At 48.9% G+C, this 15,440-nt stretch overlaps 1 protein-coding gene across 1 annotated transcript in view; it reads left to right on the top strand.

The window, feature by feature from the left end:
* Positions 1-15,440, top strand: part of LOC122366331 (L-2-hydroxyglutarate dehydrogenase, mitochondrial-like) — a 146,841-nt gene that overhangs the window by 95,021 nt on the left and 36,380 nt on the right. Inside the window, exons 4-5 of the mRNA XM_043338492.1 lie at positions 7,853-7,995; positions 13,087-13,227. Coding sequence (XP_043194427.1) covers positions 7,853-7,995; positions 13,087-13,227 — 284 coding nt within the window. The remainder of the gene's footprint in view (positions 1-7,852; positions 7,996-13,086; positions 13,228-15,440) is intronic.

The following is a 15,440-nucleotide window of genomic DNA, read 5'->3' as shown; positions in this document are numbered from 1 at the left end:
AGAGATGATGTGTTTAAGCATTTAGACCAGGTCGGGTCAGGTCAGGTCAGGTCAACCGGTAGGGGTTGTGACGGGTATTCGTAATACGTGTCAACCGCCTCTGACAGCTTCGTGACATGTTACGAAGGCACCAAAACTACTTCGTAACTGTTCAAATGGTTGCTAAATTCGAATTCAGCTCCAAAAACTAGCCTAGAAGCATGTAAAACTCGAAAAAGTAAACCGAGGTCACCCGAGGTCACCAAAGGTCCATGACCTGACCTGACCTTCAGCTGACCTTGAAACCCACCCTAATGTATGGGAGCAACATCAAATCACATGTTTGAACGTTTGAAACCACGAAAAGCTTGCAAACGCGCGGCTAATGCGAGTCGACATTACGCCGAATCGCGATTCCGGCCAAACATGGTCTCGGAAAAGAGGTCACAGGTCAAAGGTCATTTGGATCAGGGTCAACAAATTTTCAGGGTAGGTGTAAAATTGATCAATGCGAGGGTACTGAAAGTTTCGTCGCAATCGGCCGCTTTTTACGCGAGTTATTCGCGAAAAACCTTAAAGGGGGTTGCATCAACCCCCCTGTGCCGGTGAGGGTTAAAATTGGGTATCATCGGCCTCCTCTCGTCACGGGCAACACGCTCTTTTTCCGCGAAGCTCTAGCTCGATTAGGGGCTGAACGGCAAAGGGGTCCAACGGACCCTCCTCCCCCTCTTTACGATAGACGCTGGCAAAAGACCAATATGGGCGCGGGTGAAAATACAGGTGCTGTCATGAAAATTCAGCTTGAACCAAAGGTCAGGCTTGCCAAATTTCAGCTCTCGCAGCTATCAACAAAAATACCCTCCCACCCCCCCCCCCCCCCTCCTCTCGGCCACTGCCAGCGAGGTTGCGTATCATACATGTTACAAAGCATCATATCAAGATGACACACCCCAGCAGCCTGAACAAAAACTTATTACCCACGCTAGTCTATCGGCACCATAGCACATGGTCGAGACTGTCGTCAGCCACGGACGCGCACTCGACCAACCCTCTGAGCCCGTTGACTGCGGGTGACCTTGACATGTCTAGCCTGATCGGCGGCCGGCCGCTGTCGTGCGGTCGTTACACGCGGAGGGGAGAGAGACACAAAGTTCTACGTTATAGCTGACCTCTGACCTTTCCCTGTGCCCTGGTCACCGACCCCGCTCCATGTCGCTGGGCGGTGGCATGGCAGTGGAAACCGGTTCTAGCCTCTACACATGCCACCATTCTAACCCTCCCCTCCCCACGCTACTACGCGGCGTGGAGTACGCTCGTGCGTAACTGGGCGGAGCAAGGGGTCACGCGATACAGGGGCGGAACTGGTTGCCCTCCCGCTCGCCGAGCGACCAACGACTAATACCCTGGAGAACCGTACCTTTTCCCTCAGCTGCTCACCAGTCGGGACATAACAGCGGGGTTGTACATACCTCTTCCCTCAGCTGCTCACCAGTCGCGACATAACAGCGGGGTCGTACCTCTTCCCTCAGCTGCTCACCAATCGGGACATAACAGCGGGGTCGTACCTCTTCCCTCAGCTGCTCACCAATCGGGACATAACAGCGGGGTCGTACCTCTTCCCTCAGCTGCTCACCAGTCGGGACATAACAGCGGGGTCGTACCTCTTCCCTCAGCTGCTCACCAGTCGGGACATAACAGCGGGGTTGTACATACCTCTTCCCTCAGCTGCTCACCAGTCGCGACATAACAGCGGGGTCGTACCTCTTCCCTCAGCTGCTCACCAATCGGGACATAACAGCGGGTTGTACATACCTCTTCCCTCAGCTGCTCACCAGTCGCGACATAACAGCGGGGTCGTACCTCTTCCCTCAGCTGCTCACCAGTCGGGACATAACAGCGGGGTCGTACCTCTTCCCTCAGCTGCTCACCAGTCGGGACATAACAGCGGGGTTGTACACTCGGGGGCAGATTGATGTTCCACAACTCTTTATCCACCGGGTTCCTATGGCTCAGCATTGGCAGCAGCCGCCTGGTACCGGTAGACTGTGCCGCTTCACTTACTTGTCAAGCGGCACAGCCTACACACACCGTATGCCACCGGTCTGGGTCGGTGGCTGTAAGGCGATGTGGGCCGCCTGTGACGTCAGCGCAGCGGTGAGGGCCGAGCCCGGAGGCATGGCTCGGGTCGGCGCGGCGCGGCGGCTGGCGAGGGCTGGGGAGTGACGTGGGGTGGGAGCACGGACATCGCGCGGCTGAGCGAGTGTAGTTAACTTTCGCATCTCAAGGTGCCAATTATTCTACCTAACAGTTGTGCTAAAGCAGTTGTTAAAATGTCCTATCCCCAAGACAGCGCCTATCATCATACTTGCAATGCACATTACGACACACTTAAGCGTGGCAATGGGACAGCCGATAGAACTTATGTCACTCGTGCATCGAGGTGCGGAGCTATATTTTTTATAACATATTAGTATTAACCCTATTCCTGGCGGGCTCCGCCGGGACAAGAAACTGGCGGGGGGGGGGGGGCCGATTCGGCCCCCCCCCTGAGATCTCGAGAACGAAGCAAGATGGCGACAAGCGGTAAACGGCATCGGATACGCACGGCCAAGATCTACAATTTTTACAAAGGTCATTTTCAGGTCAGGTCAAAGATGACGTCACAGGGGTCGAAAAAGTCAAAATGGCGGCGCTAGATATGGAGAGAGTTTTTCTCGAATAACTTTCGAATTAGTCAAGATAGGAACAAACTAAGGGCATCATTGTGATCCTCTCGTCAATCCGCATCGAATGATATATATGTTGACCTCGAAAGGTCAAGGTCAAAGGTTGACCTCAGGTCACGTGACCTCGAGGTCATCATGTATATCATTCGATGCGTCTTGACGAGCTGAACACAATGAGACCATCCACGCGTCTGTATCTTGTTCCTGTACGGAGATATTGGCCAAAAACCTTTGGTGACCTTTGATGACGTCACATGACCTCACAGCTGCCCAACAGCAAAACAGACCTCAAGGTAGTGAAGGTTGATCGTATATGAAGTCATGTATGGTATATGGGGCCATTCCGACCCGTTTTAGTGGTAAAAACAGGGAGTTGATTTTCCCCCCATTGACTTATAATGGGGAGGTCGCGAAATTGACCTGACCTTAGGTCACCGATATCAAAATTCCGAGATATACAAATTGCACATACTGGTACCCTAACTAAACCCTGAAGAGAAGAAATTGATCGGTCAAAAACTTTAGCTCTGGCGTGATTGCAAACTTTTCTGAGGTAGGGTCACCAAACCGCCTCTGGTGACCTGACCTGAGGTCAGATCAACTCAAAATTTTCAGACATGTTGCGTAGAAGCCTTTTAGGAAAAGTCAGAAAATTTGAGCTTCCTAGCTCAACGCGTTTGGGAGAAATAACCAAAAAACCTCAGAGGGGGGCTCCTGAGGCCCCCCCCCGCCAGGAATAGGGTTAACACGCGCAGTGGAAGGGGGGGGGGGCGGATTTCGCCCACCCCTCCTGTTTTTCGCCAATAACTCGCGCCGCAAACAAAATATTAATGTGAAATTTTGGCTACCTGCCCAGAATTGAATGGCGGATCTTGTCGTGCAAGAAATAAGAAAATCGGTTCACAACTTTTCCAGTAAGAGCGATGTAAAGTCAAACATCCTGCCGCCGCGGCGCGGCGGCGAGGCGGCCGGCGCTAGCCGTTACGCGCCGCCTGAATTGTAGACTGTGCCGGGGCGGGACGGTTCCGTCTTTACATCGCGCTCCTTACCGCTGATTATATTAGATTCGCGTCAAATTTGGTGAGAAGACTGAGAAATGTACAGGGAATCATAATATGGTCAAAGAATTTTGAAAATCGGCCGGTAACAACTTGAGTTATGAGTGTGTAAACACAAAATTGTGATTGCCGCGTTTCCCGCGTCGGCCGATCCCGCTTCAGCCGGTGACATCTTACCCTTAGCAGGCTTCTAACCAGTAGCGGCGGAACACCTTCAATTAAGGGGGGCACTGCCGACTTTTGGTCCTATTCTTTCCATGCAACGCCCATAGGGCTAATGTTAAAATGCCAAAATCAAAGGGGGGCACGGTGCCCCGGTGCCCTCCCCGTTCCGCCGCCTATGCTTCTAACTGCCATATTTATTGTTGGATTAACTAGAAATTCACCTTACATACTCACAAATGTTGGGTCTTTCGTATAGTGAAAGAAAAAAGAAAATCGGCCTGTAACTTTTTGAGTTATCGGCGTGTAAACGCAAAAAAGTCGCTAATATGGCAGATTTGACCACATTTGACCTCATTTGACCTTGAAGATATTGACCTAGGGTCATGAAATTCACACACAACAGAGTTCCCCATGGCCCCCACCTACCCTCCAAATTTCGTCTTTCTAGCTCCAGTGGGAGCTGAGATCTTAGGGGGGGGGCGACATCCGCCCCCCCCCCCTTCCACTGGGCGTAGTACTGGCAACCCTTCCACTGCGCGTGTTAAGGCCTTGATCGAGCAGATTGGTGTCTATTGTTTCGCACGGCAATCGTCCAGAGACGTGGGAACTGGGGGTTATGAGTAGTGCCGCAGCCAACGCTCCAATTTAAAGCGATTATTACTGTTGCTGTAATATGTGGTCGCAGCCTCCAATAGCAAACCGTTCCAACTAGGAGCCAAAAAGTCGGCCACTCAGGGGGGTTCGAACCGGGCTTCTCCCACCGGCCAATACACGGCACGAGCGTTCATCCACTGAGCTACCGAGAATGGTCCTTGTCCGCACAAAACAAAATGACATTCACCCGCTGACCGCCAATGACAGTATTGTGACATTTGATCGCGTTTGACCGCGGCGGGTGGTCGCTGGTTTCGGCAGCTCAGTGGATAAACGCTAGCGTCGTGGGGTGACCGGTTGGAGAAACCCGGTTCGAACCGTCCCAGGTGCGCGACTTATTTGTTCCTAGATGGAACGGTTTGCTATTGGTGGCTGCGACCACACATTAGAGGAACATAAGAGTTGCTTTGGGACGCCGCGCTATCCAAAAACCCCAGTTCCCACGTCTCTGGACGATTGCTGTGCGAAATAATAGACACCAATGAGCTCAATCAAGGCCTTAATACATATCTGTTAAAAACAATGTAGCTCCGCAACTCGATGCACGTGTGATATAAATTCTATCGGCTGTCCCAATGTCACGTTTAAGTGTGTCGTAATGTGCATGGCAAGTATGATGATAGCGCTGTCTTGGGGATAGGACATTTTAACGACTACTTTAGCATAATTGTTAGGTAGAATAATTGGCGCCTTGAGACGCGAAAGTTAACTACACTCGCTCAGCCGCGCGATGGTCCGTGCTCCCACCCCACCTCACTCCCCAGCCCTCGCCAGCCGCCGCGCCGCGCCGACCCGAGCCATGCCTCCGGGCTCGGCCCTCACCGCTGCGCTGACGTCACAGGCGGCCCACATCGCCTTACAGCCACCGACCCAGACCGGTGGCATACGGTGTGTGTAGGCTGTGCCGCTTGACAAGTAAGTGAAGCGGCACAGTCTACCGGTACCAGGCGGCTGCTGCCAATGCTGAGCCATAGGAACCCGGTGGATAAAGAGTTGTGGAACATCAATCTGCCCCCGAGTGTACAGTGGATCTAGTAAGGATCTCCAGACGAAACTAGATGGCGTTGACCCTCAGTCGAGTCCATGTGAGAATCAAGGAGAGGTCACTACCGAGCTGAGCCCGGTGGGGAGGTGACTGTGAGGAGGGGCGAGGGGCAGGGGGTGGGCGGGGCGGCTGGCGAGGTCACGGTGCGGGTGACCTGTCAAACAGCCCCGACGCGGTGGGGCACTGCCGCAGGCAAATGGCGCACTCCAGCGTTGTTCCATATCGCAGTGGTGGGCCGGGCGGCCGGTTAGCTTGGCAGTTGGCTGCTTGGAAGGAAAGGGTAATGAGGCATGGGTTTGCTGTGGCCGGTTCATCTACTGTCAACTATGATGAACCCAAAGTAATGCAAATGTGATGTTGGTAATGCAGCTGGCAATGGAATGCTAGCGAATGCTCCGGGCGCCCAGTAGCTATAAGGATTAATATTATTTATGTCTCCTGAAATTTTCATTGAATATAATTCAAGCAATAGAAAGATCGTATCGCTCGCCAGTTTTTTTTTTTTTTTTTGACCGGCTGGCGTTTCTTGCGTAGAGCGCCCTTTGGCAAATAATTATCACGCAGGTGATTTTTTTACTGGTAAGCATTTTTATGCATGAAGTCTCGTGTTAAAAAAAGCTTAAAGTTAATATACGTGTAAGCTAAAAATAATAAGATCAGTAAATAAAAATTGACCCGAAATTAGCCTCTGTTTTGTCTGACCATGATTGCGTCTAAGACACCGGCCCAATCGGGTTCAACCCGGCCCAACCTGGTTTGGCTCCCCCTTTTTTAATATTAAATTTGGCCCGAACCTTTTGAATGAAAGGAATGACAAGGACAGAGTCCCCGCTAAGCTGAGCTTGTTGCGTTGACCCTGCTCTCTACCTTCCGATCAAGCAATTCCTGGTTTATGGCAGAATTGCGCGGCTATGTGCGCACGTTAAAATTTGGACTCTATAGAGTCCAAATTTTAACGTGCGCCTTATAGAGTTTAGCGTGCGCTCTCCAAATTTTACTCTATAGAGTCCAAATTTTAACGTGCGCACATAGCCGCGCACGGCCGGTCCCCTCACTGACTTCACCTGGCAGCGGCCTGCCACCAACCACAACCATACCCCCTGGAGGCTCAAAAACGTCAAACACACGTCGCGTTTCGAACCCGGACTTTTGCAACCGGGACGTGCGCTCTCACCAGATGGCACATGGAGTCCAACGCTCTACCGACCGAGCTACCGGGACGGACATTTACCTTGCGGTTTCGCCTCGTGACATTGACAGACGTCAGACACTTTGGCCGAACTCTAGCCGAAACACTGAGCAAGCTGCGCAGGGCGATAGGTGCTCGTAACGTTGAGGTTGAGTAACCTGTGGGCTGAATGCGATGCTGTGAGTTCGAGCCCCACTCCCGGGTCTGGTTTTATCTCGACACGAACCAAAACCTTTCCTTCTGCTGCAACACAGACAAACACGATGACATCTTTCCCCAATATCTTTCCCCAATATCCTCTCAAAAAGTCAAAATTATCGCTTATAAATGTTTAGCAAAGTTTCATTTTTAAGAAAATATTTTTGGACATTTTTCTGGAGCCATTTCAAATCTGTTTTCTTTTCTGATTCTGTTCGGCCCGATAAAACCCACCAAAACTGAACGTGCCAAGTGAAAAATATCTAACTCAAATAACAGTTTAGAACAGCCTCATCATGCATCATAAAAAGCATCATGCAACTATAGACTGAATAGTTGCATGCTATGAATGCGTCCTAGATTTCAATTACCTATTATTGTTCAACATTTTGGCTGGAACTGACGCTGCCTCTAGCTTGCCCGTTTGTTTGAGATAATGATTCCCTTCAGTCGCATTCTTGCTGGTTCCACATGAACAGGATACCACCATACCGGAGTGAACGCACCCGCAACCATCATCCCCTCCCCTCAGCCTCGGCGCAGTGGCGGGCGGCCCAGTCCCGGCGCTACGCACGCCCCATGCGCCGTGATACCGCGTCACTCCCCCTCCCTCCTTCCCCCACAACGACCGGTGACCTCACTTCCCTCGGGATTTGGACTCGCCCTACCCCGACCGTAGCGCCACGTGGTGGCTCTGGAGATCTTAAATAGACCCACTGTACATACCTCTTCCCTCAGCTGCTCACCAGTCGGGACATAACAGCGGGGTTGTACATACCTCTTCCCTCAGCTGCTCACCAGTCGCGACATAACAGCGGGGTCGTACCTTTTCCCTCAGCTGCTCACCAGTCGGGACATAACAGCGGGGTTGTCCACGCTGGCATCTACTATACGCCCGGCTCTCTGAAGGCCCAGCTGTGTGTCAGAGGACTGCGCATGACCTACGACTTCTGTGATCAGCACAACGTTCCTTACAGAAAGGTGGGCTGGCTGCTAGGTACTGCTGACTTTGGCCCATGACGTAGTGTCTTTTTCATAATCATCACAATGTCAGCAACGTTGAGCTCCTGTACCTACAGGTAATATACTAGGGGCGTTCAAAGAGTTCCCGGCCCAACCATGAAGGAGTTGAATTTCGCACTGCAACGCGGTGTGTTCAATGATGTGTTTTTGGGATGTCCAGTGTCCACTCACGAAGCCCGCCCATGACTGGGGGGGGGGGGGCTCTACAGAGCCCTCCTCCCGTTTTTCGGCAATATCTTTCAAACCGTTGAACGCATCAACACGAAACTTGCGGTACCTTCAGCGGCATCAATTTGACACCTTTTGTCTAAATTTCAACTTTCTAGCTACCATAGGGCAGCCGAAAATGACGTCAGAGTGACGTGATGTCGGCCGATTTCAAAGCAAATCATCGAACTACGGCAATCGCTCTCAAGGGCTCAGTTTTTAACCCTCGCCCCGCTGGGGGGGGGGGGCAATTTGCCCCCCGTGGTTTTTTCATGAATAGCAAAAAACGGCGGCGCCAAATTTTCAGTACCTTTCCGGGCATCTAGTTGACACATTCACACCAAATTTCAAGTCTGAGGTCACCTTAGGTCAGGAGTTTTTGAAGTCAAACTGAGGTCATCTTCGAGCAAAAATGAGCAAAAAACATGAAATCTTGAAACGCTCACAAATGCTAGTTACCAAGCAATTTCAAAGTTCTTTATATGGTCATGTAGACAAAAGACATCGCTACAAAACTGCTATGTCGGATTTTCAAAATTTTGGGATTTTGACCCCCAAAAATAAAAAACTCAAAAAATCCCAATTTTTTTCAGAATTTCGAAAAAAACGGAAAATATGTGATCAACCCTGCGCTGTTCTATATACAAACATACCAAATTTTAGATCGATACCTCCTTTTTTGGCCAAGTTATGGCGAAAAACTTCAAAATTGATGACATCATATTTTTAAACTCACTTTTTAGCAATTCTAGACCACCTAGCGCAAAACAAAAACCACCATTGAACTCGCCGTGACGAGCTGCATCGAATCGATACCCATTTTATGCAAAAATATTAACTTTGAAATTTGACCTGATTTGACCTGACCTTGACCTGACCTTGACCTGACCTCGACCAAAAAGCTAAGCTGGCCCCTAAGGCTGCCTGACCCACATAATCGCATTTGTCATGTAAAATGGACCATAGAACATGTATCACACGACACTTTCATATTGTGACCCCCCCCGTGACCTGACCTCTGTGACCTGACCTGGTATCAGTGACCTCAAATAGCAAAATATGTGTTTGAAGAACATTTCCCCATCGATGATTTTCAATGAAATGCATTTTACTCGATTTTACAACGCATTTCTGGAAATGCCTGTAAACGGTGAAAATTGGACCTTTGATCTGACCTGTGACGTCATCGGTTTGACCTAGGTCAATAAAATTGGGTCACAAGGTAGTTCCCTGATAGGGCTATCCAACACCGTTTGCCGCTTGTGACAGACAGACAGACAGACAGACAGACAGACAGACAGACAGACAGACATTACTTTATTTACAGTCACAGAGTCCAAAAGAAGACATACACTTTTGACTTTAGGTACTCATCGCACATATAGCACCGAATGCCACATTTTTCTTACAGAAGAAGAGCAGGCTACATCACTGCTAAACAAATCAGATACTATACTATTGGTCGTTTGTTGAAGGCGATTCATGAAGCCAAATACAGACTTCCAATGCATGGGGTCAAAGTTGTCAATTCACACAAACATACTAGATACACTACAGAGACGATTTTGTTTTTAGTCGTATCTCTCTCCAACGGGCTCTTGTCCCAATTATAGGAGAGAGAGAGAGAGAGAGAGAGAGAGAGAGAGAGAGAGAGAGAGAGAGAGAGAGAGAGAGAGAGAGAGAGAGAGCACCTGCTCCTCCCGCCGTCCTATTCCCCACCCCCCAGGCTACGGCTGAAGTGGGAGCCTACCCCACACCTGGTGACGCAGTCGGGGACGACGCCCGCGGAACGGGCGGAACCGGGAAGCGAACCCGAGACCCGGCACCGCCCGCACCGCGCGTCGACGCCTTAACCGACTGCGCCACCAGGGCCGATTGTAACCACTAACCGAAAAACATTTTCGCGGCATTGTTAAAACAGACCATGAATTTTCTATACACAGAAGCACGGTAAGAGTGCCACAAATACACACAACTGACACTTGAACAGTATGAGGAATACAAAAAACGTTTTACATCATATTTACACATTGAAAAATTTTCTTTTGAGTGAGTTAGACCGACAGCACAACAGCCTATACTGGTGGCGCAGTTCCGGATCATCCGACTTCGAGCAAGAGTTCGAAATGTGGTAGCCAAGGTATTTAAAACTATCAACATAAGATAGTACACTATCCTATCACACAGAGTTAGGTATATGTATCTGGCAGTGTCATGTGTTTAAAGCAGGGATGCGCAGCCGGAGCCGGAGCCGCCGGAGCCGGAGCCGGAGCCGTGAAACAATATAGCCCGGAGCCGGAGCCGGAGCCGGAGCCGTCAAAAAAGGGGGCGACTCCGGCTCCTTTAAGAGGAAACAATTATTTACCTAGTTCGGTTTGCCAGTACAAGGCGTAAAACAATGTGGTATTCAAAATAGCCTTGTTAAATAAATACAGAAGCAACGTGCACCAATCCCATCGCCTTTTTTCTTCCACCCGTATTTAATTGATCGCATAGGGGATGTACTGAGTAGGAGCCGGAGCCGCCGGAGCCGGAGCCGCCGGAGCCGGATCATTTTACTCGGAGCCGGAGCCGGAGCCGGAGCCGCCATGACATTTCACCCGGAGCCGGAGCCGGAGCCGAAGCCGATTTTTTTTTCTCCGGAGCCGGAGCCGGAGCCGGAGCCGTCTGAAATTTCCACGGCTCCGCATCCCTGGTTTAAAGGGTGTTGGAAGAATGGCCATGCAAACTGATTTCTTGGGATGAAACAGTATGTCATGATCACTATAAGAATCCATATTGATCATATATGATCATACATGAATATATGATCACTATAATAAGTCCATGTGGTATCTCTTCTCCTTCATGTCGGGCCGGGAAGTGTTTGAACGTCTCTCATACCTTTTTCAGAAAGCTTTCATCAATTTTCTACTCATCTGACCCGATGTTACAGCTAGTGTGTCATTGTTGCGCCTCTGGCCTCACATGCGTGCATTGCACAGTGGGGATTTTTTCCGATCTAGCGCCTATAAATTCAAAAAATATTTTTTGGATTTTTGTTTATTTTTTGTGTCAGTAGGGCTAAGAAATGTCTGAATTTTTCATATATGGCATTGTTTTATCTGTATGTCCGCAGCAAAACTAGGAAAAATGCGCCCAAAGTTCACACTCATGCGTGATTACTCAATGGGCTCAGCAAGGCCCGAAAGTATAGCTCAATTTCATTGTCCTGTCCTGTTGGTTTTAATCTTGCGAGGTCTTAAAGTTGCATATCGTCTGAAAGGCACCTTTATTAGGAATGGAATGGCAAACAGAAAGTATGCCACAACCTTACTAAGGTCACAAAAATGCCCTTTACAAAAAACCCTTACAGACACCATATTGAAGGAATGGTATTCTAAATAGATGTAGGAAATCAACAATGTTCTCCACACTTTTCCACTCCGAAATATATCCTATCGAATTCGCCACTTTCTTCTGCACAAGACAACGCCTAGTTTGGCTGCCGAAACTTGCCTGAACACGGAATATTCACATTAGAGTATCTTAACACCCCACTCGAGGAGCGCTAGGGCAAACAGCACGATATAGGTATGTTCCGGACATAGGCGAATAATTTTACTTTGTGATTTACATGATGCATATTTTCTGAGACACATTCATTAGGAATAGGATGACAAGCGTAAATTATACATACCGTAACCTTATTAACCATCGCACTTGTGGGGAGGGGGAGGGGGAAGGGGTCGGATAAAACCCCATGGTTTTCCGCAAATTACTCGCGCAAAAAGCGGCCGATCGCGCCGAAACTTTCGGTACCCTCGAGATCATCAATTTTACATCTAACCTAAAAATTTCATGACTCTGACCCAACTGACCTTTGACCTGTGGCATATTTTTCGAGACCATGTTTGGCCGGAATCGCGATTCGGCGTATGCCAGCTCACATTATCCGCGGTTTCCAGTCTTTTTGTGGTTTTAAACGTTCAAATATGTGAAATGATGTTGGTGCCATGCATAATGGTGGGTGTCAAGGTCACGTGAAGGTCAAGTCAAGGTCATTGACCTTTTGATGACCTTGGTTCACTTTTTCGAGTTTTACTTGTTTCTAGGGTAGTTTTTGATGCTGATTTCGATTTTAGCAGCCATTTGAATATTTACGAAGTAGTTCTGGTGCCTTCGTTCCATGTTACGAAGCTATCAGTAGTAGGTGACACTTCTATGGATGGCCGGCAGGACGCCTACTAGTTGATCTAACCTGACCTGACCCGACCTGGCCTAAATGCATAAAGACATCGTCTGTGATCAAAACTAACATGAAATTCGTGATCAGCACCCCAAAATACCCCGTAACACCCTAACTTTGCGAAGTTTCAAGAGGTCTCGATTTCCCAACTTTAGTTTGGTAATTAAACTGACTTGGAAAGTCAGCTTATGACCTTGGACTTTAAAATTGGATATATTCGGCCTCATTTCGTCATAGGCAGCACGCTTGACTTTTCCGCGAAGCTCTAGCTTGATCAGGGGCCAAACGGCTGAGCGGGGGGTCCAATTGAACCCCCTGTACTATGTTGATTATGCACATTTACAGGTAAAATTCTCACCAGGACACACCAGCCAACATCTGTGCACAATCTGGCTACAATTCTACCTATGGTTTGCCCTCTACGAATAAATACGTGCTAGATCGGAAAAATCCCCACTGTGCATTGTGTGGAAATGCGAATCATCAGATGCTATCAAAGTGAAAATGGGTCATTATGAAGACTGAAGCAGAAATATAATGGAAACAGAAGCCAACCGTTGAGTGTGCTGTGCCTTTGGGCTGGGCTGTGTGCGACATGGGACGTGTCCCGGCAGATCGGCAAGCTGATAGTGGCGCTGGACGGGACCGAGATGGCCGGCCTCCGGCAGCTGCACGAGCGCGGCCAGCGCAACGGCGTGCCCGGACTGGAGCTGCTGGACGCCGACGGCCTGCGCCACATCGCGCCCCACTGCACGGTCAGTCGGTCGGCCACACTGAGAAACAAAGCCACACAGAAAACAACGGCATGTAGTCTGTAGTCTGTACTTGTAACACATCAGTCATGTGTTAATCTCACTCAAAACACAATAAGCTGCTGGGCATATTTTCACGCTTGGCAGGACCCTCGACACGTTTGATAGCAATCAAATGACGAAGCACTCTGGTGAACAGCATTATATGTAAATAATTAGATAAATAAAAGAAGTTGACCTTTTCCTCGACATCAAAAATGTAAAAAGCCGAATAATATATTTAAAAAAAAAACAAAAAAAAACGGTGAGCTTTCGGCCACTGGCCTTTATCAAACCAACGTGATAACAATGTAACGTGACAACATTGACAACATTGTTACTACATTGTTATCACGTTGGTTTGATAAAGGCCAGTGGCCGAAAGCTCACCGTTTTTTTTTTGTTTTTTTTTAATATACATATTATTCGGCTTTTTACATTTTTGATGTCGAGGAAAAGGTCAACTTCTTTTATTTATCTAATTATTTTCAATATGTTCCTCGCTCGAGCACTTAGTAATATTAGCATTATATGTAATATGTTTAATGGAATTACCTTCTATTTAATGGAATAACCTTCTGTTCAAAATTCAAAAAATTGCCAAAAGTTACAAAAACACTTGAATATATTTCGGAGGCGTTCCTTCATCGGTTCAAGTGATTAACATTTAAAGAAGTGTGGAGCTAGAATACCACACGGGTATTGATCATAGGCCCATGTATGGTATGAGACGTGTTTCGATTTGTCGAACAACCCTCCCCCCCCTCCCCTCCCACCACCACCACCACACTTCTTATGTGAAGCGATTATTATTGTGTGTTCTCGCGGGTTTTAGCGGTAGGTTTTGCACCTAGAAAATTTAGTATACTTCAGGCTATATCTTCGTCGTCTTAAGCTTTTTCTGAGATATAACCGGAAATGTAAAAGTGCAAAACCTACTGCTTAATCTCGCGAGACCTGTACCTATTTCTCTGTCTTATTCGACTGCTCACCTATAATATGCTTAGGCTCCTTTCTTTCATACTTCATTCATTCGTGCATTCATTCTATTCAGTCATTCGTTTGCATACTTAATTATCCTGTCAGGCAGCGGTGTTTACTTTTGGTAGGCATAGTACTGATGTGACCTGCCTAAAATTTTTTCCCCATTCATCCCTGCCCGCTTTCTCTCCCCCTATCTTGTAACCTATTAACAGTGTAAGTGTGAACAGTATCAACATTATAACCTATTAACCTATTAAGTGTAGGAGTTTTGCATACTTCTTAACCCGTTGGGGGGCCCAGCTCGAAGGAATAGGGGCCCATTTGAGGCGGCCTTCGGCCGCCTCAAATGGGCCTCTAACTAATCCTTAGACCACCGAAGACCTGTACAAAGGGCTCTCAAATGGCCTTAAAGGGCCCTCAGATGGTCTCAAAAGGCCCTCAGATGGCCTCGAAGGGCCCTCAGTTAGCGTCATAGGGCCCTCATCTGGTGTCAAAGGGCCCTTAGATGGTGTCAAAAGGCCCTCAGATGGCCTCGAAGGGCCCCAGATGGCCTTAAGGGACCCTCAGATGACCTCAAAGGGCTCTCAGATGGCCGTAAATGGCCCTCAGATGGCCTCAAAGGGCCCTTAGCTAACGTCAAACGCCAGCTGGTGCCAGATGGCCCTCAGCTGGCGCCAAATGGCCATCAGTAGGCCTCAAACGGTCCTCAGCTGGAGTCCAGCGGTCCTCAGTTGGCGTCAAGCGGCCCTCAAAAAGCCTCAAGGGGCCCTTAGGAAGCATCAAGGGGCCCTCAGAAGGCCTTAAAGAGCGTCAAAGGATCTTGAGCTAGCGTCAGAGGGCCCCCAGCTGATGTCAGAGGGCCCTGAGCTAGCATCAAACTTAAAGGGCCCTTAGCTGGTGTCAGAGGGCCCCAGTTGGTGCCAGAGGGTCATCCATTGGCGTCTAATGGCCATCAGAAGGCCCAAAAACGGTCCTCAGCTGGCGTTCAACGGTCCTCAGCTGACGTCAAGAGGCCCTCAGAAGGCCTCAAAGACCCCTCGACTGCTCAAAGGGCCCTTAGAAGGCCTCAATGGGAACTCAAGAGACGTTAAACGGCCGTCAAAAGGCTTGAAAGGGCCCTCTGCTGATGGCAAAGGGCTCGCACCTGAGTCAATAAGAGCCTTGTCAAAAACGGACCTGAGAAACCTTGCCGC

Source organism: Amphibalanus amphitrite, unplaced genomic scaffold (genome assembly GCF_019059575.1).
Source record: "Amphibalanus amphitrite isolate SeventyFive unplaced genomic scaffold, NRLGWU_Aamphi_draft 000797F_arrow, whole genome shotgun sequence".
Classification (NCBI taxonomy): domain Eukaryota; kingdom Metazoa; phylum Arthropoda; class Thecostraca; order Balanomorpha; family Balanidae; genus Amphibalanus; species Amphibalanus amphitrite.
Note: the sequence above shows the minus strand (reverse complement) of the source record. Positions and strands in the feature narration are given on the sequence as shown.